The sequence below is a fragment of the Trachurus trachurus genome (genome assembly GCF_905171665.1).
Source record: "Trachurus trachurus genome assembly, chromosome: 9".
Taxonomy (NCBI): domain Eukaryota; kingdom Metazoa; phylum Chordata; class Actinopteri; order Carangiformes; family Carangidae; genus Trachurus; species Trachurus trachurus.
In genome coordinates this window covers 16161306-16184019 of record NC_139895.1, presented here as the reverse complement: position 1 = coordinate 16184019, position 22714 = coordinate 16161306, and the positions used below count along the sequence as shown (strand labels likewise).

The window sequence follows — 22714 nt, the reverse complement described above, 5'->3', positions numbered from 1 at the left end:
TGGATCAAAAATTGTAGACAGACTGAAGATAAAGCTAATAAGGTTTAAGTTAGACCTAAGTTGGTGTTTGATCAATCATTTATTATGTCTACTTTCTCCACACCTATGTCACCACACCTGCAACGTATCATCCACCCACACAATCACTCAGACACATTCACACTGACACACCCGCAGAGGCCTAGACCCATCCCTGGGTCATAACACCTCTCAGACAAGATACAATTGCTTTTTATGGGGTTCATCACACCGTATCGTTTATTCCTTCCATAACTTCCTTGACACCCTGTAACTCATTACACAGCTTTGGTGTTTTTAAGTTGTGGCAGAGTTTGTATACTGAGTCAGGAGAGAGTAAAGATGGGTGGAAAATGAAGTATTTATTTTCAACCATCGTATATGCTTTTTGAGGTCTGTGGATTAGCAGTGTCCACATTTTCAGCGCTTTGTGTCCATGTTGCCTCATGGCCTTACACAATGCTCCGGCTGCCTCAGCAGCACAAACATTACAGTGGACTACTAAATTCCTCACCCTGGCCTCTGAGAGGAGGGAGGAACACTCTGACCCCCTGTCTGCCCCAGTCAGACCCCGTTGCTGCTCCACCAATTCTTCCATCTCTACTTATAACTGGACCAGAGATAGTTAGTGTTTGGGATCATAATTGAGGCAGTTTATATCTGCTTTGTGGGTTACTACGTTATCTATCATTCTGACCAGAGGGTGGTGCTAGAGGAACGCTCTGTTGTTGTTTCCCATCAGTCCACACATGTCAAAGTGTCAGTGGACAAGATACTGAACCCCAACATTGCCACTGACGTGTCATTCGTGTGTGAATGTGTGTATAGTAGGAAAGTGCTATACGTGTTGGGAAAAGCACAGTGTGTGTGTGTGTGTGATTGGGTGGATGTGAGTAGTAGTGTAAAGTGCTTTAAGTTGTTGTTATGACCACAAAAATACAATACAAATGCAATCATTTTAACGTAAAGGTGATTTTTTTAAAAGACATTTTACCTCTATACTGCTGTAGCATTTAATATTTGTATCCACATAATTTCCCTATTACATGTAATACTAAATTATTCAGCCAGGAAGTGAGAAATATATAGAGTGAAGAAATATGTAAGAGAGAAACTTTCAGCACAGATGAGACACGCCCTGGATTTAAGAAAAGCTTTCTCCTGCTACTGTAATGAAAACTACTGTACTCCAAATTTTCTTTATATTGATAATTGATTAAAGGCTGGTGCTTATTGGCAAGTTAAGGGGGAGCAGCATTTTCCCCTTTTTTTTTTGGCATTTTGTCATGGATGAACAGGAGCTAGCGAAAGAGTTGGTATAGTATTGTATGCTTCTCATATTTTGAGATCATTTATGATGCCAAATTCTTAAGATAAGATAATATGTGAAATGATACAATATATGACGATATAATATATTATATGATACGATGAGGAAAAAAAAGACAAAGGTTGTTACCAAAAAAACCTGAAACTGTGACATTTTTAAGTCATCAATTATTATACCTGAGGCTATTTGTGAATGGTACAACACCTCAAAACTTTTTCAGATAGGATGGAGTGCAGAAAGCTGCAGCTGAGAGAAGGGAGAGCACTGGAAAGACAAGAGAGATTTGCCACTATCATGAAAAGCTCTGTTTAAATCTGGTCCAAGGTTTTTCTGACCAGGGGGTGTGGTGAAGTTGGTTGTTCGGCTTTACTTGCTTTTAAAATCAAACAAACAACAACAAAACTCTGATACCATTATTGTACAAATCCTATTGAAACTGACTTTAAATATATTTAAAAGTATTTAGAATTTAACTTCTCTTTCTGCCACACACCACCAGTTAATTACTTAACATTTTAGGACTTGTTTCTGAACAAATATCACAAAACTCAGTTAACACTGACATGTGTACCCTCAAGAGAGAGAAAATAGAGCCTGAGATTAAAGGATCTCCACACGTCACAGTGGCAGGGCTTCCTAAATGTGACTGTCTTGGCAGCTTGCGGTGCTGTGATGCTCCGCCGTAGTTTGTATTGGCTGCGAAACCAGACTGGAAGTTACAGGTGTCGTCCTGCCTCACAGAGAGCTGTAAATTTCAGCATGGACTTGACCTTTTTATATACAATCTATGGGCTTAACAGAGGAAGAGGAAATATGTCAGAAATCAACAAGGCCTCACAGTGTGGTGTAAGCTGGCCTGGGCTGCCACATCGACCACAGCAGAGGAAACTCCACCTCCTCCCCAGCCCCCCCATGCACTTTGAAAAAGATTGCATGAAAATTCTTCCTCTTCAACACAGATTGAAACAATAACACAACTTCACACAACTTGTTATTGGCTTGTGAGAACGAACATGACTCATCCTCTTTTAAGCATCACAGCTAACATATTTGAGTCAGCATTGAAATTAAGGATCCTGTCATTTCACCACTCATTAAAACTATACTCTCAATGTCCAATGCCAGTATTGTGGCTGATATTGCTGATGCTACCACTGACTTTACACTATACTGTAGATAGGCTATCTCTTATTAATTTATTTAGTTGATTTAGTGTGTTAGCATGGGGATATTTTGTAATTAACATTAAAACCAACTAACAGCGAGTCTGGTGATTTTGGTCACGAGTTTTGGTCATCTAATTCAGTTTTGGTTGAAACAAATGTGTAGGCGCTTTGATAGTTAAACCTATACCACTAATGCACCGTTTGCATCGCCAACCCTGCTGTGGCAGTGGCAAACGGATAAACTGTGGAGACTCGTATAAAGAACAACACATATGCAGTCCCAGTGTCGCTGGGTCAAAACAGTATAGGGACACCTGTAAAAGGATGAGACATTAGCTTTAAACAACCTACAGATGCTACCTGTCTTCTCCAAATCTAATAGTGTGGGTAATGTGTAATTTCAGAAACAATAGATTAAGTGATAATCACATTTATTGTCTGAGTTTGACAAATGTCACTGGAAATGTTACTGGAGTTGCTTCAGTTGCATAAAGTTGATGGCTGACATTAATGTATTGTGTTCACTGCTCCCCATTTGTCACACTATGGAGCAGCTTCCTACAATACTACATCAAGCTCATTGGAAGATCAGATTTTTTTTGTCTCTTGACTGATAGGGAAGGCAAAGATGTTTTTAAAAGTTTTTTTTTTTAAAGTTGCTTTTCAAATAAATAAATGTATCAGACTAAATTGAAGAGATTAGAAAGTTAGGAAGAAGAAAATGAAATAATAATCTGACCAGGGTGTCCCCTTTGCTAACTGGGATTGGCTCCAGTGCCCTTGTGACCTTGCATAGATATATGGAAAATGGACATTAGAGCTGTTGTACAAAAGCAATGTCACACTTGATGTGACGGCGGGGATCAGCTGTGTATTCGGCTGGTGGTCTCGCAACAATGCTGCTGATATCCATCACTCCCTCTTGTGTGATGTTGCTTGATTATACCAATTAACTTAATTTCTTAGCAATTTAATAATAGTCATATACTTAATTTGACTAATTTAAATGGAAAGTATCCACATAACAACCTCAAGTGCTGCTCCTGCTCCTCTGTTTTTCCACTAACTGTGTCTTCTCTAACCTCAACCTGAACATTGGCCTATAGGATGCTGTCCTCTACTGGAACTTAAGTGGAAGTACAGGAGTGTTGCAGGTTAATGTACAGAGACTTTATGACCTATGCCCTATGGAGACTCATCTGCAGCTTAAGTGAATGAATCCTGAACCTTAAGATGGGCAACTTTAACCTCCCTTCGAGGTGGGTGGAGGAGATGGAAAAAAAGAAAGAGAAAGATCATGTGTCCTTATCATATTCCATACTTCATCTTTTATCAATATCCAAGTATGATTTTTGGCTTTATTGCTTTTGTTTTGAAGGATGAGAAATCGACTTGCAGATACACATGTGCTCAAACATATTTCACAAGCTTGTATTTAACACTTTGATATTAAATACTAAAGAAGATTTTTATCTTGAAATCATCATGTTTCTGTGTAAAATATGTGGAGAACCTTAAAATGAGTTATTTCCACTACAACCTCTAAGTTTTGATACAGCTACATGAAATACATTTGTCACAAAATAAATAAAACTGAACCATATTTGACAATTTCAGAGCACATCAGTTTGACTGTTCTCACAGTTCCCCTTCTCTAGTCTGTAGTTTTTATCACTTCTGTTTGATAAAAGGCCTTCAACAGTTTTCATATTTTATTATAGTAGCCTAGTCGTTATCTGATGATATCCATTGACTCTATTGACTAACACCAAGAATATCAATCATTTTCAGCAAGATACCTGAGGAAATTAATTATTCTTAATAACTGATTTCTGATTGACCAAACAATGTTGGAAATTTCTTTCTTTTCCCCCCATTATTTATTATCATTTATTTACAGGAAGAGCAAAAAGAAGAAGGTTTGCTCCACGTCGAGGAAAACTACAAGACACAGACACACACCGTGGCTTGAAAGCTGTTTCCCATGTCAATACCTCGCACACACTCGATAACACCCTACGGGGAGCTTAAGGGAAATGAATGTGCATATTAATAAGCCACTATAAACTCATAAATCATTTTGACTGTGGCCACGCCCCCCTCGCGCTGCCATTGGCCGCCGCATGCTTCATGTGGGCTGAGTCCCCTCTCGGTAATTTAAATAACCCCTTGCGCAATTTGATGAATAGTGTCGCTGTCAAAAGCGAGAGGAGCGGATGAAGGTATGTCGGAGGACGGACAGCTGTAGCCCAGAGGAGCGGAGCGGAGCGGGGGAGAAGCTGCGTCATGTCTCCTGTTCGCGGTCAGGCGGCCGACGCGTAGTTATTGACGAGCGGAGCTGGATGTCGGGGAGAGTTTGCTCAACTGTTTCGCGTCACCGACGAGCGCTGTCCCGGGGCTTTTACGCTGTGTTGCTTGTTTCGCCTCTTTTTTTCTTTTTCTTTTTTTAACGGAGGAGCGCCCATGGAGACCAGTCAAGTTTAAGTGCTGTTTTACAACAACAACTCCGAGCTTCCTGTGAATATCCCTCCGCCCCATCAAACTTCAGCAGCACAGGAGGAGGAGAAAAAAAAAGAAAAAACCCTCAGGCTCGACGAGGTAACGTGTCTCTTCCTTTTCCTCTTTTTCCCTCCATTTCTGTGTAAAAGCTTTTCTTTTAGCTCCCAAAACCGAGAGGTAAACACCATGTCAGTGATGTAACCTAACGGGGATAGTGCGTTTACATAGACTTTTATACTTTTATAATGCTTCTGGTATTATATCTAGTGTTACATCTAGACTGCTGGCACTCTTTCAAAAAGTCCCACCCCCCCTTTTCCCTGGCTCTCTCTCTCTCTCTCTCCCTCACTCACTCACACACACACACACACACACACACACACACACACACACACACACACACACACACACACACACACACACACACACACACACACACACACACACACACACACACATAATACACTAATAACATATCATAAAAACAAAACAATGTTCTACATAGTTTCGTACTACTACAGAAAACAAGTTTTTTCCATACTTTGTAGTATTACATGTAAATCAGTAGTTGAATACACACACAAACACACACACACACACACACATGCACGCACATTATGTATACGTCGTATAGGATGTATATTCATCAGCCTTTCACATTGTCAACCTGTTAGGTCTTGTTTCAGTCATATTGAAGGAAAGGCTTGTTTGTGGACTGGCATGTGTGTGTGTGTGTGTGTGTGTGTATGTGTATTCTCAAATACAAGGAACCCCTCTTTGTGTTCATAACAACAACATACATCTGATGTACTCTTTGCCAATATCGCCCAATCAAAATAAACAGATTTCACACAGGAATGGTTCTTAAAAGTATTTAACAAGCTCATTAACGTCCCTGTGTCTCAGAGAGGTGGGTGTACTGTTGTTGAACAAAGCTGGACCTTGACCTTACACCTGTTTCACACATCCAGGAGCCTCCAAGGAGCCACATCCAAACATGGTGAACAGCCAAGCGTCAGGCGTACCACCAGCCCCCAGGTTGTGCGCAGGATGCGGAGGGAAGATCGCCGACCGCTTCCTGCTCTTTTCCATGGAGCGCTACTGGCACACTCGCTGCCTTAAGTGCTCTTGCTGCCAAGCCCAGCTGGGGGACATTGGCACCACCTGCTACAGCAAAGGGGGCATGATTCTGTGTCGGAGCGACTACATCAGGTGAGAGGAAGGAAGGAAGAGGTGGAGGAGGAGGAAGAGGAGCAGGAGAGAAAGCTGCTGGTTTTTTAGATTTTAGAGGCATTACACACTGAGCAATCTGTGTTTTTGTGTTTGCAGACTGTTCGGGCACAGCGGGGCGTGCAGCGCCTGCGGCCAGTCTATCCCAGCCAACGAAATGGTAATGAGGGCACAGGGTAATGCTTACCACCTCAAGGTAAATCCCAAACTCTCACATTAAAGCATGCTGCTTGTTTGACAGAAGAAGATGGAGGGGTCAATCCTCTTCTCCCCTGACACTGAAGGGATTGATACAGATTGGACCCTCCATCTTTCTGTTTTCTTCATCTTTTCTATTGATGTGGCTTTTAACCTTTTGTTTGAGAGATATTTCAAGATTTCTTTTCATACTTTATTAATAATATTAATTCAACCAATTCCACAACATTTGTTTTAAATGCTCCATTGTATATAAATAAGCTGTAATGACCTGAATTTGATTTGTTTTCACCTCTGCAGTGTTTCAGCTGCGCCACCTGTAGAAACAGACTGATGCCTGGAGATCGCTTCCATTACATCAATGGTACAATCTTCTGCGAGCACGACAGACCCGGCGCTGCCTTGCTCAACAGCCACCTATCTCCGCTTCAGAGCAACTCCGTGCTGACAGACCAGAAGGTAAATATGAGGGTTGCTGACGTGATGCCACAGAGCCATCTGTATTTACAGCAGAGCGTGAAGTGTTCTTACATGAATATCACCGTCCCCCTAATGCGAATAATAAAATCTGTGGATTTCCCTCGGGGACAATGGCTGCCACAGCAGGAGATGCTATTAATAAATTAAAAAAAGATGCAGCAATGTGGGAAAAGACTGACAACATAAGAATCAGGTGCTATTGTTATAATGTGAGCAACAGTGTTTACTCCAAAAAAATCTGGAGAGTGAAAAATAACAGTAGAAATTTTTTAACTTCTTTTTACTACACTATTATTTATCTGAGAACGAAGTTATGGCAATTTTTCATACAGATTACATCCTGAGTGGATAAGGCTTATTTTTTCAGATAAAACTACTTGACAGTTTTAAAGTTAACTCCACCTTGACAAGATGTAACAGTCATTTAGATCCTGCTTTAGATTCTTTTTTGTTTACTTTATTATCATTTACAGTAGTAGTATTTTTTTAAAGAATATTTTAAAAAAAATGTTTTTTTCTCAAATAAAACCAGAGACACTTCTTGTGGCATGAACAATCAAATGTGATAAAAATAAAGATTAAAAAATAATTCTATTTGGCAAGTGGCAACTGAACTACAATATATATTGAAATTTTACTTAATAATAGTGATAAACAGCTCATCCTGATGACCAGTGCATTATTATAATGTAACAAATTATTTAACATCATGTTGTACTCTGTACTTATATCCCTATTAGATGATCCCTATTAGATTAAATATATATCACACATATAAAAACATGGAATTTATAGTATTTTCACAAGGTTTTCTCTGAAAAATTAAAATAACTTTAATTTGAAATTAGAATTGAAACAAATGTAAAGATCCGTGGGGACATACAGATGAATGAAGTGTGTGTTGTGGCAGTGACCTTCACCTTCTCCCTCTCTCTGGTCTGCAGGTTTGCTGAGTGGCAGCAGTGCTGGGTGTCACCATCGCTTTTTCTCCCAAACTTCACTTCTCCTCATTGCACTCCTCCTCCTCCTCCTGTTCTCCTGCTACTGTCGCCGTTGTTGTGGATTTTCATCACCACCTTGCCTCTCTTCCCAGAGAGAGGGGTTACAGTTTTTCACCAACACGACCCGCCCTTCACCGTGTCAGAGACTAAATATGCCGCATACAAAAGTCACATTTATGTTTTGTTTGATATTAAAGTGGTCTGCGCGTTATGCAAAGACTCAGTGTGCGTACACTGCAACGACAAAAGGCTCCTTCAGGACTAACTGAAAGCTCGAGGGGGGAAAAAATGACGATGAAAGCCAGCGCCAACTGGAAGAGGGAACAAAAGATGTTTGAATGAATGTTTGATGGACTGCTGTAAAATGACTGTGAACGCTTTTGCTTATGCCATGTGGCATTATTTCCCCTGAGCGTCAGTGTTTTTAATGAACTCTTGATCTCTCTCTTCTATATGTTAATGTGAGATCTTACACACTGAGAATTGAATGTAAAATTGTGGGGTGTCGGGAAAAATCCAGAGTGTCTGAAAAAATACCCAGTAATGAACAAGTGCAACCAGAAACTTTTTACAAGCACTTGAGGAAAACACAAATCTTAACATTTTGCTGTCACCTGTGATTACCGATACTTCAAACGCCCTGAACAACTGAAATTATCCAGTGAAGGTTTGGCTTTTTTTTCTTCTGTGGACTTTTATTTCTTTATCATGCCTGTTCAGTGTGTGGAACAAAAAAAAAGTGGAGTTAACAAAAATCCTATTAAAACAATTTTCCTGTAACATGTTGCACAGTGAGCTGAGGTCATTTTGAAGCCCCTTAGTGGCATTAAAGTGACATTGTATTGCATCGTACCTAGCGTGGTGGATGTGGCTAACTCTCTCACTCCTCTTTAACCCTGTATGGAGAAAACATGCCTGATTACCCCGAGGAATGGAATTAGGAGGCTTGAGCTCTGACCATTTACAGAAGCAATTAAACATGAGCCCTGTATCTTTGCCTCTGGAGCTCCTGTGGGGCTGAACTTGTGGCATATCCCGTGGCTGACTGGCTCGGTGGCTGCCTGCCTGCCTGTCTCTAATAAAGCCTAATCTTAAAGCAGGCTAATTAAAGGGGAGTGCCCCCCCTCTACATCCAAGGCACTTGAAACAATCTGATGTATTTACTCTTTACCATGTTCCAATTAAAGCTCCTACACAGCCTGGTTTGTTTCCCATCACAGCTCTTTGTTCTCTGCCACTCTGCATGGCTTCTGAAAATTATTTTCCTGAGCTGCATCTAATTCGCCCTAACTCAGTGTGCCTTTTTAATGCTATGTAAAAAAAAGAAGAGAAAAAAAGTCTTCATACCATCAGAGCTCAGGAGTTAATCTTAGTATGATAGCAGTGGTGGAGTGTGCAGTGTGCAAAAAGCAGAAGATAGCATCTGCTCTACTTTCACACCTTGCTTGGGAGCGTGGCAGCCATCAAACTTGCACCTTAATGCGCTTAGCTATTTCAAAAAGTCCCACTTGTCATGGTAGGTGCTGATACTGCATCAATTATTTATTCCACGTCTGATCAAGAAGCGTCACGCAAATTCATTAACGTATGCAAATGATCACAATTACAATTATCTTTGTATCGTGATGGTGAAGAAATAAAACCTCGGCACATTCCCGAGTCCCACCGCACCACAAGTTACACTTTGCATTCAAACTAATCAAGCCTCATCTGCCTTTTCCTAATTAGCCGGAACGTTTTCAGATGCCAATTAGCAGGTCTCATGAAAAGGCTCTTTGCCATGAGGTGATGTCTTTTATCAGAGCTTCTGCAGGTGTGTGGCTCACCATGTAGCCTGTGTCATAGGAAAGTGTTTATTCCCGCTAATTAATCATATTAACACATGCAGATGAGTGTAATTGCCTGAGCTCCTCCACCTCACACTGCGTGAAGACACAAGATGATGCCAGGATATTTTTACATGCTCATCATGGAGGGAGAAGAGGACTGGCAAAGGCGCCTTCTTGCCCAGACACTCCTGTGATATAGATCCAAGATGGCTGCCTTCCTTTAGCCCATTCTGATGCTAATCCACTGCTCTGTCAGCCAGAGACCCTTTCTGACAAAATGGCCTCGGTGCGTGGAGAGGTCCGACCAGGTGTTTGGACCCAAACAATGGGCTGGCACGAGTTTAACCACCTTAGCCCCCTGGTGTCGCCAGATGTGAACTCATCGAAACAGCAGGAAGGCCCAGAGGCTCAGATCTCACCTCAGCTAACAACCGCTGTAAGGGATGTTTTCTAATTCAAAACTAAGGCTCACTTCATTCTGACTTCAATGTTAACACCATCTTTAAAGTTGCTATTTATAAGCCTTGCTATTACTACACAGCCGATGTTAGCAGTTGACAGGAACGCTAAGTTAACTCTTGTTTGTCGTCTTTTTCCATCTTGACTCTCCCACATAATTTGGCACGCTCACCAGCTAGCTCAAAGCTCTCCGAAAGCCAACCGCTCTGCTTCCAGTCTTCCCTGAAGTAGTGCATGATGGCGGCAAGGCAAGGTAAGTACTCAAATGCCCAAACTGTGATAATGTACATGTACTGCATGCACCATAGGCATTTTCATCAGGATGGGGGGCAGTTAGGCTAATGTTATAGTGCTTGGTATAGGCTACCTACAGATAGATCACACCTTTCAACACCATGGATGGTATATGAATGCATTTTTGTAGCTTAAAAAGAAGGAGTAAAGGGGATGATTGGCCTCCTATAAGAAAAAGACTCCAGAACAGCCTTGCCAACATACTGAATGACGGACATACAGAAACCATTTAGTAGGCTAGAAGAAGTTTTAGTATGAATTTGTATCCACGGTGCTGCATGTTTTCATAATGAGTGGGACAGAACATGAGAAGTATCTGCACTGTAAATAAGTATAATATAGCCTATATGTTTGCATTGTGGTGAAAACCGGGATATTAGGATATAGGATTTCTTGTCATTTGGTTTTCCTGAAAGAGATAATACATCTTTGCTTGTACGGGCTGATCTAGCATCAATATTCATATTATCTCTATTGGAGTGGTTATTCTCCGTTTTTACGGATTCACAAAACCATTTGTACATCGCATGTTGTGTGAACTGTTCGCCTCAAACACCAAAGAATATTTGACCTCATTGCAGTTGTGAGTAATGTCACGCTCTCAGTTCTGGTTTCATTTTTCATCATTATATTTTGGTGGTGCATGGTGTGTAAATTAGAGCACAAGAGGACATATTTTTAGGGACAAATTAGGCCAAATGGTATATGATGGCCTTTCTTAGTTAGTGGTTTACAATCTGGATATTTAAAATCTTAAAAATCCCCCCTAAAATGTACATAGCCTACATAACCCACCCAAATCCTGTGTTTATTAAATTGTCTGTTTACCTGAATTAGCTACACAATTCTCTCTTTCTGTAGAAAATTCCCTCAGTGAAAATAGTTTAGAGTGTTTGTCGAATATCCAATAAACAGGACATTAGCTCTCACTGCTTTTGATTCTATCTATGTAATTTTTACCAGCTGTGACTGACTGGTCGTGGCTTTGGCAGGTGTTTTTGTCATTTTGTTAATGCCAGTCACAAAACTTCAGCAGTGTGAAGCTGAGATCAAAATGAAGACCAATTTGATGAGATGAGTGTGGCCCAACCCATGAGTTCTGAGTAGTTGCATAATGACTACTGAGGACTCATGGGTGTGAACATCAGCAATGTTGACAGACGTCGCAGCTGCTCTGATCCCATCGCAACATGGTCTCTAGTTTAAATCTGCAAGATACAAAATTACATCCACCTACAGTGAATCAGGATAGAGACATAAATCTAGATACAGTCATCTCAAAAACAAGGCAATTAAAATATCTATATGTTACACCAGTAAAGGAGAAAATGGGTTGAAATTTCAGAGATCTGATCCTTTAAATTACTTTTAAACACCTCTTCAGTTCTTCAGCTTCCATCCTGAGATTGGTAACCACAACATTAATCTTTATGTACTGAATTTGAGCCCTGTATTATGTTAATGAAGGTTGTTGAGATGCTTCTGCCTCTTATAACTGCCCATGATCTATAGGCTATGTTGCGAACAAACCAGGCATTTAAAGTACATTGCATCCTGCCTGAGGAGTTTCCTACAGTACTTGGGGCTTTCTTGAACTTCATATTGTACATTGTTACACCTTCGTTAAATAACAAATACTGTATATTGAAAATAAACAGATCAGTAAGGCCTACTTTGTGTCTTGTATTTAACTTGTTTCAAACCCAACGTTAGGTTCTACTATATAACAACATTACTGAGAGGATAGATGGGTTGAGAATGAAGGTTGCCAGAGAGGTGCAGCATGCGCTTTAGAGATGAATGCTGATAGACAGGTCTTGTCCACCCTCAGGCACTCAGCTCAACGTAAGTATGTATGCTGTAAAATCGCCATCTGGTTGTCACTGATTTCGAAATGAGAGTATGTAAACGCAATGGTTCTATGTGTAAAGATGTCTGTGGCATTAAACTGTGCTGACAATCCTTCTGAAAGCTGTTCAGGCTGCGTAAGCTATTTATGGTAGCCTCCAATCCCAGAGCACCAGATGATTGTCGAGAAGTAGCTACTACAATTACCAACGCACACCTAATTTGTCATAACTGTATTGTGTTAAATGTTCCAATGATTCCTGAGTCCTCATTGAACTCACTGAGGTCTCCGGTGCTGCGTTGCGTACCCCTGCATTGTATGTGAGTGAAATATGAGACACTGCTGGAACATGTAGGAAGTGAGGCATGTTGCAGCCATAACTCACTGCCTTCAGCATGGGAGTAGAGGAGCATAATGACAAAGAGAACGACTTTACAACTCCAAGCCTCATACAGGAATGTCAGGGAGGGGAGATGGAGAAAAGTTCTCCTGGCCAATCGGAACGCTTTGAATAATTAAAGTGATCGGCTTAATTAGCTCAATTACGTTAATTTGACCACGGAACACGGCCATATGGTGAAAGGAAACAAAAGAGGGGGGAACTAATTAAAAGTAAAATAATGAGGATTTTAATTAACTGGCTCCCCAGACAGCGGAGCGCAGGGATCAGGAGCCTGCTACCATAATTAAAGTGCTGTAACGCTGGCAACATCTCTCCTCTCTTTCTTATATCTGTGAGGGCTCTATCCATCTAATTAAATCTGTAAATAAATTAGCAACATTGAGGGTTCCTGCTTGACTTAACACCGCCTGCAAACCACCCCCACCTTCCCAATAACACGCTCACCTTACTTTCAGCACACTGCGCCACCCATATGTAGGCAAAGGTTGAGCTAAGGTCTGTCATTAACAGAGGGATGTGAGGAGAGGACCATGTGTTTGCATGTGTGTGTGTGTGTGTGTTTCGCTGTGTGTTTCATGTTTGTGCGGGCTGGCGCTTTCTCCCTTTCATAACCAGAATCTGTTAGATTCTGTTTCCCAGCTCTATCTCCTGGAAACACTGGCTGACAGATCACAGGAGGCCAAAGTGGAGGTGACACAGGCATCACCTCCATGTGTTGCACATGTTCAGACTGAAACCAGCAGCCATGCATGTTCAAAGCGTGCCATCTGGGCTTCCCCTCTCTGTCCCCAATACATTGTACCTCAGTGTCTTTCTGTTATTCTGCAGCCACACCTCTCCTGTGCACTTCTCCCCTGGCCTTGTTCCCTCTTTCTCCCCTTCACACACAGCCACAGTCAACCTGCAGAAACCCCCGCCCCCTAGAAGCGGGAGCTTTTTCATTAAAATGCACTCAGATTGACAAGAGACTTATTTGCATATTAAATTAACAAGCACTTAAGAGTTCTGAGCGAACTGTTACACTGCCAGCTCTGAGTAAATGAGGAGCGAGTGAGCGTTCGACTGTCATTACCCATGGCTGTCACTGTTGGACACGGTTGAGGAATGGTGTATTCAAAGATAGAGAGACACACTGAGACAGATAAATGTGACAGAGTCAACATATGCATTGCCTCTTCCACCTCTGCTCTCCCAGCTATAGTTAGAGTGATGCATGGGTTTGATGATAATAAATGGTTTTTCATTATAATCAGTCAGTTAGACCCTATATGGAGTTATACACTGATGGGAAAGACCCCAACCTGATAATAATGAGTCATTTAAATCAAACTGCATGTTTATGTTTAAGTCCTCTCTGTACAATAGGCTACAGTACATTAGAAGCGATATGTTCAGTAGAGAAATTCAACATGGCAGGTGCTAACCCTTTTTTAATTAGAAGAGAAATTGTCATTTGTAAGTAGAAAAAGTAAGATTATACTGTATTAATGCATTAAAAGTAAGGACTGGTCCCTATGTTGTTCATAGAGACAACTAAACTCTTGATCATTTGTAAAATTCTTCACCCATCCAATATGAGAGGGGAATGACTATAAACAATGTTTTAGGTATTAAAAAAAAAAGTTTACATGGCCCCGTCGTACATGACATAGTTGTATATCCATCCACTGGTCTATTTAATGTTAACGACTCTGACAAAGTAACTTTATCTTACTGCTGTATTTTAAGCTCCTCAAATCCAACCAAGGCCTCTAGAACAGAAGCTTCCATTCTCAAAAAAGCCCTGTTTCAAAATAAAAGCCCCTTATAAATATTATATTGTAAGGTTAATGATGCCCCGTGTTGGGGAAGTTTATGCTGAGTTTACAAATGTATAACTCCACCAATTTCTGTGATGATTAGACAAACTGATTTGTAGCACAATTTGTACCCGGCTCATGCATATGTTTGGAGCTGGCGGCGACCCCCACTGAGTGATTTCAAAATAGATTTATACATGCGATTCAGCATTGTCATCAAACATGGCGTAGGCTACAAGTTGTTTGTAGTGGTCAAAGATTCTCATTTATAATCTGATTTGTGGAACATCATGCCCATTATTACCCCAAGGTATGTTTTAAGTACTTTAGTGGACACATTCGGTCAATTCAACGAGGTCAAGACCTTCTTTAATTATAGAGAGAAATGCAAGAGTTCCCACAGAGAGCAGCACTTGGTGACAGGGGGAAGGAAAAACTCCCTTTTAACAGGAAGAAACCTCCAGCAGAACCGGGCTCAGGGGAAGGGGGGTCTGCCTCAACCGGTTGGGTTTAAGAGGACAAAGAGGGGGTGGGGGAGGAGTGAGAGAGAAAGAGACTATGAAGAGCAGTATATTTTGTTGACTGTTAATTGTAGCAGTGAAAAAACAAGAACTCATAGATAAAGGTGTTATTCTGCTGTTAATCATTAATTGCCAGAGTGGAATTAATTATACGAATACTTATAGCACTAGTGTTATCAATGACAACAACAATAATAATGATCACTAGAAAATGTCCTCAGAAAATTTGAGAGTACCGAGGGGGGTGATCTTTGTCAACATGGGAACCAAACCCACAACCTTAACACATTGCACAGATAGAGCTAATCAGTCAGAGCAGAGCAGTCTGAACACTGACATGAAGGAGCTGTCAACCTGTCTGTTTGACAAAGCAAGATTGTGTATAAGAAAAGGTATATAGACTGAGCAGACTGGCCATTTACAGTGATTTTATCAGAACCTATTGGGTTTTGGTTCATAAAGTGTAATGTTAGATAATAGTATGACTGACGTTGATCTGTATAACCGTTATGAAGCAAGGCAAAGTGGCATATCTGGGTAATGGCACTGGCCGTGGATTGGAAGGCAAGGGGTACGAATCCCACTCATGGCTTGTATGTTGAGGCTGCGATCACAGCAAATAAGAAGAAGGAGAAGAAGAATACAACATTATTATTTCTTGCGCCCGGCCCCTTGGACAGCTGAAGACTCAGCCATGACTCAGCCATGCATGGCCTTCGCCCAGCACGAGTCTTCCGCGAATAGTGGGAGACAGTCAGTACGTTTACATGACACTTGAAAAAAACGAATTATTGCCTTAATCCGACTATAACTGGACAACTGAAGTGCATGTAAACACCTTAGTCCGACTGAAATCGGAGTTGGAGAACTCCGATTAAGACACCCAGATAATGCGATTGGAATTCGATTTTCTCCGTCATGTATACGCCTTAGTCGGAGTATAACTGGACAATGCATGTGCGCATGCTCCACAACCGTAGAGACGGCACCAAGTGGAGCAGAGAAGCCGTCCGAACCCCGCAAAGTAAAAAAAAACCAACGTCAGCGCAGATTCAATGCATTTCACACATACACAGCGCAACCAGCCAGATTGTTTTATTAGAGAGAGAGAGAGAGAGAGAGAGAGAGAGAGAGAGAGAGAGAGAGAGAGAGAGAGAGAGGAAAAAAGGAAGCCCGTACCCTATTCTCAGCGCGAATCCGGCCCAGACTGGTGTGTCTGGTCGGGAACTGCAGTTGAGAATTTATTATTAAGCTTACTAAATTGTTTATATTCAGTTTTTTACGAGGTGACAGAGAAGTCAACAGGACAGGCGGCGTATTAACCCGCTGAAACAACAGGTGACGCCGCATGAGGGGGCGGACCCCGTCAGTTATTCGATTTTCTCAGTTGCATGTAAATTGAGACAAGGACAGAAGTCCGACTTGGCGCCAAAATCGAATTTTGAGCATAGCTCGATTAAGCTCTGCATGTAAACGTACTGAGTCAGTACGTTTACATGCAGAGCTTAATCGAGCTATACAACATTTGCATTTACATGCAACTGAGAAAATCGAATAACTGACGGGGTCCGCCCCCTCATGCGCCGTCACCTGTTGTTTCAGCGGGTTAATACGCCCCCCTGTCCTGTTGACTTTTCTGTCACCTCGTAAAAAACTGAATATAAACAACTTGGTAAGCTTATTAATAAATTCTCAACTGCAGTTCCCGACCAGACGCACCAGTCTGGGCTGGATGCGCCCTGAGAATAGGATACGGGCTTCCTTTTTTCCTCTCTCTCTCTCTCTCTCTCTCTCTCTCTCTCTCTCTCTCTAATAAAACAATCTGGCTGGTTGCGCTGTGTATGTGTGAAATGCATTGAATCTGCGCTGACGTTGGTTTTTTTTCTTTACTTTGCGGGGTTCGGGCGGCTTCTCTGCTCCACTTGGTGCCGTCTCTACGGTTGTGGAGCATGCGCACATGCATTGTCCAGTTATACTCCGACTAAGGTGTATACATGACGGAGAAAATCGAATTCCAATCGCATTATCTGGGTGTCTTAATCGGAGTTCTTAACTCCGATTTCAGTCGGACTAAGGTGTTTACATGCACTTCAGTTATCCAGTTATAGTCGGATTAAGGCAATAATTCGGTTTTTTCAAGTGTCATGTAAACGTACTGAGTGTGTGTGTTTTCATCAAGGTTTGTAAGTGTAAAATTCTTCTGTAGTGATAGGTGGGATTGCATCCACCACAGTAGCTGTTGAAGTAGGAAAGGTGTCAGGTGCAGGTAATGATGGCAACTTGCTGAAAGTCTGCAATGTCTGCAGTGTTTCTGGATGTCATGTGACTTCTTAGGTCTTGAATGGGAGAAAAAAAAGTATTTACCTTTCACATTTTTTGACATTGTGTTGCTATTTACTTATTATTTTGTTTCCAATCCCAAGTTGCACATTTTAGTGGGTTAATGGATGGTTTCTAAGTCCACAAACAAAAATGTCTTCACATGCTGACATTTATCAAAAACTACCTTTTGGAGCTTTTCAGACAATGTTGATCAATGAATTCACACTAAATACCGATCTCAACATGTACTGGCTCCACTTTATCAGGTATCAGTTATTCCCGTTACGTCCTCCATCTCCTGAAAGCCAGGTCTCGTCAGTCTTTCCTCTGACCATATTAAAAATGATGCACCTCCACTCAGTGTGATAGTAATGACAATGTTCCCAACAGTGCTCTGTGTCGGGTGAGCTCACAGGGGTGTTGTATCAATACGAGCCCTAGCCGGCTGTGGGAGAAGCTCAAGGGAGGTCTTCTCACTGCAGAGACTTGCCGACAGCTGCAGAGCAACAGCAGAAGCCTGTTTGCAAAGTGACTGAAGCACCAGTTCACACCCCTTTTCCCTGAAGTGTTCTGCTGAAAAAACACAGCACCACCTCAACATCAGACTCCAAAGCATTTTAATGGTTGATTTGTCCTCTTAATTTTCCAGGTTAATTCATCTTGAGAAAATTTGGTAATGTTTTCATGGTAATGTTGTTTGATTTTAGAAAATTGGCTTATGATATGAATTAAACGAGTGTTACAAGTGCTTAACAGAGCAATGACCCCTCCTCCACGAGGACCCAGCTCTGTGCGAAATGTTGCCAAACATTGTCAGTCACCTCCTATGAATCACTCCAGAAACTTTCACAGACATCTCTGTACTTTGTTTTTGAGTTTGACTGATTGCTCTGATCTTTCTGATTGTCATTTTATCATGTGTTGGATTTATTACTGTTCTTTATCACTAACAAAAACAGCTTCATCAATTTTTCATTTTGGTTTATTGCTTTTACTTGTGTGAAAATTCTGCAACTTTGTCTTGAAGAAACCCAACAACTTTCTAAATAAAGATATTCACAAGTATAATGTAATTCTCTTGTAAATTCTCTTCTGATTGGCTGATATTTTTCTGAGTGATCCAACAAAAACTGAAATCCAACCCTGGTTCCTGTGCTAAAAACTGCAATGACGGCTCACAACTGCATAAAGTTGACATTTTTAAATATCTTGGTGTATGGCTAGATTCTGAACTCACTTTTACACCTCATACTGATCACTGATATTACGCAAAGTGAACTTTGGTATTAATATGTTGTATCGCTCTTGTAACTGTTTTTCACTTCGTGAAGCTACGTAAGAAACTGCTCAACTTATTCTCATCGATTATTGTGATGTTATAAATCTGACCTTGCTTCAAGGTCAGAAGCCCCCCATATGGACAGTAACCACACTCCACCTTACAATAACTGTGAACTGGCCTTTGCATTGCTGCAACATACACCATAGTACTACCTCTGACTATGTCCTCCGGCGCCCCTGTGTTTTCTTGTCCTCTTTTTCATGTACATGATATGCCCATGGGATTCTGCACCATTGCACATTTTGCACTATGCACTTTTCACTATGTAAGGTTGTATGCTCCAATGTAATTTCATTGTTATTTATGGCAGTGACAAATAAATGATTGATTGATTGAACTGGCCATCATTGAATGTGAGAATACACATGCACTGGTTGCAACAAATGCATTTACTTTAATTACCCACCCTATCTACAGCAGTATCTTAATACTGTATACAGTACATCAAATTATCATACCAGACATTCTTCCCAGCTCTATATTTTTCAGTTCCTAATTTCAATAAATCATTTGGTAGAAGATCTTTTATGTTTAAAGCACCAGGAGATTGGAATAACCTTCCTGCTAATATCAGATCTAGCTCCTCTTTTGGTACTGTATCTTCAAGCATGCTCTGTCTTCTCACCTTATGGTGGCCTGCTCTTGTTTTCATTGAAGATGCATGTTCTTACTGATTATGTGAATTGATAGTAATCATGTTGTCTCAGCCTCAGTTTTGACCACTGTGGCCTTCTTACGGTTGTATTGTTCTAATGTTGTTATCTGTGGTCTGCCCTTTTTTGTTTGTTTGTTTTATTGTTGTCCATATTTGTCTATATGTTTGGACCCTCTTCGAAAACAAGATGATTCATCTTAAGGGGTTTATCCAATTATAGAAATTTCAACTAGTAGGTAATCACTCTGAGAAACCAAATCCTACAACAGATGGCCGGTCGGAGAGTGGTGATTGGTGACTGTAATTGTGACATCACAAAGTGATAGAAGTTCTGACAGCCCTTTTCAAGACTCAGTTTTTGAATACAGATTGTGCATATTTCCCTGTAGACTGTAGTACAGTTTTAATACAGAACCTTGACCTGCTACATTTTCTACATTTACACTGTATGGACCTTTGATATTTTGTCTTCTCATATCCACTTGACTCATTATTCTTCAGGAGGAATCAAACATGATTGTGCAATGATTTATCCATCTGGTACGAAACTCGCCTGATATTAAGCTTCTCCAGAATACTTATTGTAAACATGCTTAAGTCTGAGAAGTATCCCCTGACAATCATACAGTATGAATCCAGGAGATACTTGAGACATATCGGAGGACTCCTGGGTTCAGCGTCACTATCTCTCACCAGAAAACCCTGATATCATGTGTTGTCAGTTCAAAATTTAGGTTGTATTTGGACAGATGGGTCAAACAAAGATTGTGACTGTGACACTTCTGACTTGTTAATTGCCTGCTTCATACCCACAGTCAGCGTTAGTTTCGTGTTGCCTGCTCTATGGAGGTATCTGACATGTAGTGTCGGTGTGTTTTCCTGCTTTAAAGGGTCAAGTCAGAGCTCACTGTGTTGTTCAAAGCATTGAAAAAATAAATTTAAAATATTTATGAGGGAAATTTCCTCTCAGAAACAGCATCCTAGTTGCTCCCTGATATTTTACAGAACTCACTCTCGACAGTGTGAGAAGAACAAACCCCACTGTTTTGTGATTGAGGCAGAAATGTCAGAGACAGGGAACCAGATACGAATAAAAACAAACATTATTTACATGGCTGAATTTTAGCAGCGCAAAGTGAGACAATATGATTTATTTTGTAATTTGCATGAAAATTCAGCAGCTTCGATCATCAGAAGCCTCCTACGAGAAGTACAGCTTATTATTGCTGCCACTCACTTTGAAATCATCTCTGGCAGATGTCTGCTGAGCTTCACTTTTACTGAGGATCCTGAACTCATCTGAACACATTGTAAACTAGCACAAGACGTTAACAGCACTCAAAGGTACATACAATACCTGTAGAGGCCTGATAGAAAATGCAAGTGTTATTCCTGCAGACATTTTCCCTGACTCCCTGACTGAGGTCCATGCTCCGTAATGGGAATCACATTTGTTTCCACAAAGAGTCACAGTCTTGCCCGGCAGTGCGGCCGCTGAGCATCACCTTCATCATTAGAGGAGGAACCGCCAAACTGTTGTCAGATGAGCGTCTGGGGATAGAGCTCCCCTGCTTGTCTTGAGACAGCTTTTACGATAGGAGAGCTGGGAAAGGCCAGGCCCTCATCAACCCCCCACTCCACCAAACCAGGTGGAACACACGTGCGTTCATTAGCGCCCTTTAATGAGGAGCAGATGCAACAATGCTGCCTCTTGCTCTCCTGCTTTCACACACAAAGAAAATGCACGACAGACACACACACACACACACACACACACACACACACACACACACACACACACACACACACACACACACACACACACACACACACACACACACACACACACACACACACACAGATACTCCATAATATGATGGAAGGTCATAGTAGAAATGTTTATATTCATGTGGAGACATTAATGCACAATGATACAGACTGATTTTTTTATATAGTAGAATAAATAGATTCTAACACACAAAAATACATACTTGATGTGCACATGTGCTCCCACACACACACACACACACACAAACACACACACACACAGGCCCATTCATTCACTTCTATAGGGGCGGTCTTTCACAGCTCAGACGTTTGGGCCTCATTTGTCCAATTTAGATGAATGACTGAGATCATATATCATTCCCCTTATGTCAGACTATTTTTATCTTGAAGGAAGTCCATGTGGACGAGCGAAGGAGGCCAGAAAAATGTCCCATCTGTGGAGTTGGGCTGAGCATTTACTGGTGTGAGAGGCTGAACTTGTAATCATGGACAACAAAAGCAGAACGGGGGGGTTCAATGTCTTGCAGGGAACATGCACAAACTGCTGATGGGCATATTGGATGTTCCTGTTATCACTTAACAGCAGAACAGCCTGTTTAAGCCTGAGGGTGAATTCACTTAATCCCATTCTGGATGGAAAAGTCCATGCTTTGAATATTTGCCAAAGCTAATAAATTTAATATGTTTTGGATGAAAAAGTAATAGTAGTAGCAGTACAAATATTATTATAATCTGATCAATTATTGTGTGGCTCACCAAGCCCATAAGCCTGATTTAAAGAAATTGTTTAACATTAACCTCATGTCCCTGTGTGTTGGAGTCTGAATGTGGTTAGCCTAGCATAGCTTACAGACTGGAAACAGGAAGTAAGAGGCTGCAATTAGACATAATGCTGCTTTTTTATATATATAATTCATCATCTTGCTTACACGATGCTCCCAATAGTGATGCTAACAGTTCAGTTTAGGCCCTAAAATGCAGAAGACATTCTTGGAGACAGTTAGAGAGGGATTTAGAGCGCACTGAATATCTTGAGAAATGAGCTGATGGATCCAGTGAGGCAGGTGGTGGAACAAGGATGCAAACGAGGGGCAAGGAACGAGCACAGAGCTCAGTGAGGCAGGTAACTGAAGCATCAGAAGCAATGAGCCTTATGGTCGCGGTATTGGTGGGACAGCAGTGAGTAAAGAACTGGTGGGATTCAAATACTGCAGCAGCTTGGACAGAGTTGATGGGCTGATGAGATGAAAAACCACACAAGGGAGCAGAATAGAGGGGAAAATAACAACAGATATATAAATAGGTATAATGTTTAAAGGTGTACAGAAATGGCCGTTCGTCCTGTTTGTCGTGCCGAGTTGTCACGAGCTGCAACACGAGTTTACCCGAGTAAGGAAAACGAATTTGATTGGTCGTTATCGAGCGGGCGGGATATTCAAAGCTTGGGGCGAGACCGAGCTCCGCGTGTGTGTGCGTGTCTCAGACGTTTGAATGACGGATGACGGATCCAATATCCGTGGCTGGTGAATCG

At 41.3% G+C, this 22714-nt stretch overlaps 2 protein-coding genes across 2 annotated transcripts in view; one reads left to right on the top strand and one right to left on the bottom strand.

The window, feature by feature from the left end:
- ehmt1a (euchromatic histone-lysine N-methyltransferase 1a) overlaps window positions 1-18185 on the bottom strand; it is a 130745-nt gene extending 112560 nt beyond the window's left edge. Inside the window, exon 1 of the mRNA XM_083978477.1 lies at window positions 18181-18185. The gene's annotated coding sequence lies outside the window, so the exon portion shown is untranslated. The remainder of the gene's footprint in view (window positions 1-18180) is intronic.
- Window positions 4718-9110, top strand: LOC310991618 (LIM domain transcription factor LMO4-B). Its single transcript, XM_083979405.1, has 5 exons — window positions 4718-5112; window positions 5985-6225; window positions 6343-6439; window positions 6742-6900; window positions 7866-9110. The coding sequence occupies exons 2-5, from the start codon at window positions 6011-6013 to the stop codon at window positions 7872-7874; spliced, it is 480 nt and encodes a 159-aa protein (XP_083835531.1). The 5' UTR covers window positions 4718-5112; window positions 5985-6010; the 3' UTR covers window positions 7875-9110.
- Window positions 18186-22714: the final 4529 nt, after the last annotated feature.

Bases quoted from the DNA above. Each gene is read 5' to 3' on its own strand.
- LOC310991618 (XM_083979405.1), top strand. From the start codon at position 6,011: ATGGTGAACAGCCAAGCGTCAGGCGTACCACCAGCCCCCAGGTTGTGC. The intron at 6,226-6,342 runs GTGAGAGGAAGG...TTGTGTTTGCAG, and splicing joins TGTCGGAGCGACTACATCAG to ACTGTTCGGGCACAGCGGGG. The intron at 6,440-6,741 runs GTAAATCCCAAA...TCACCTCTGCAG, and splicing joins GTAATGCTTACCACCTCAAG to TGTTTCAGCTGCGCCACCTG.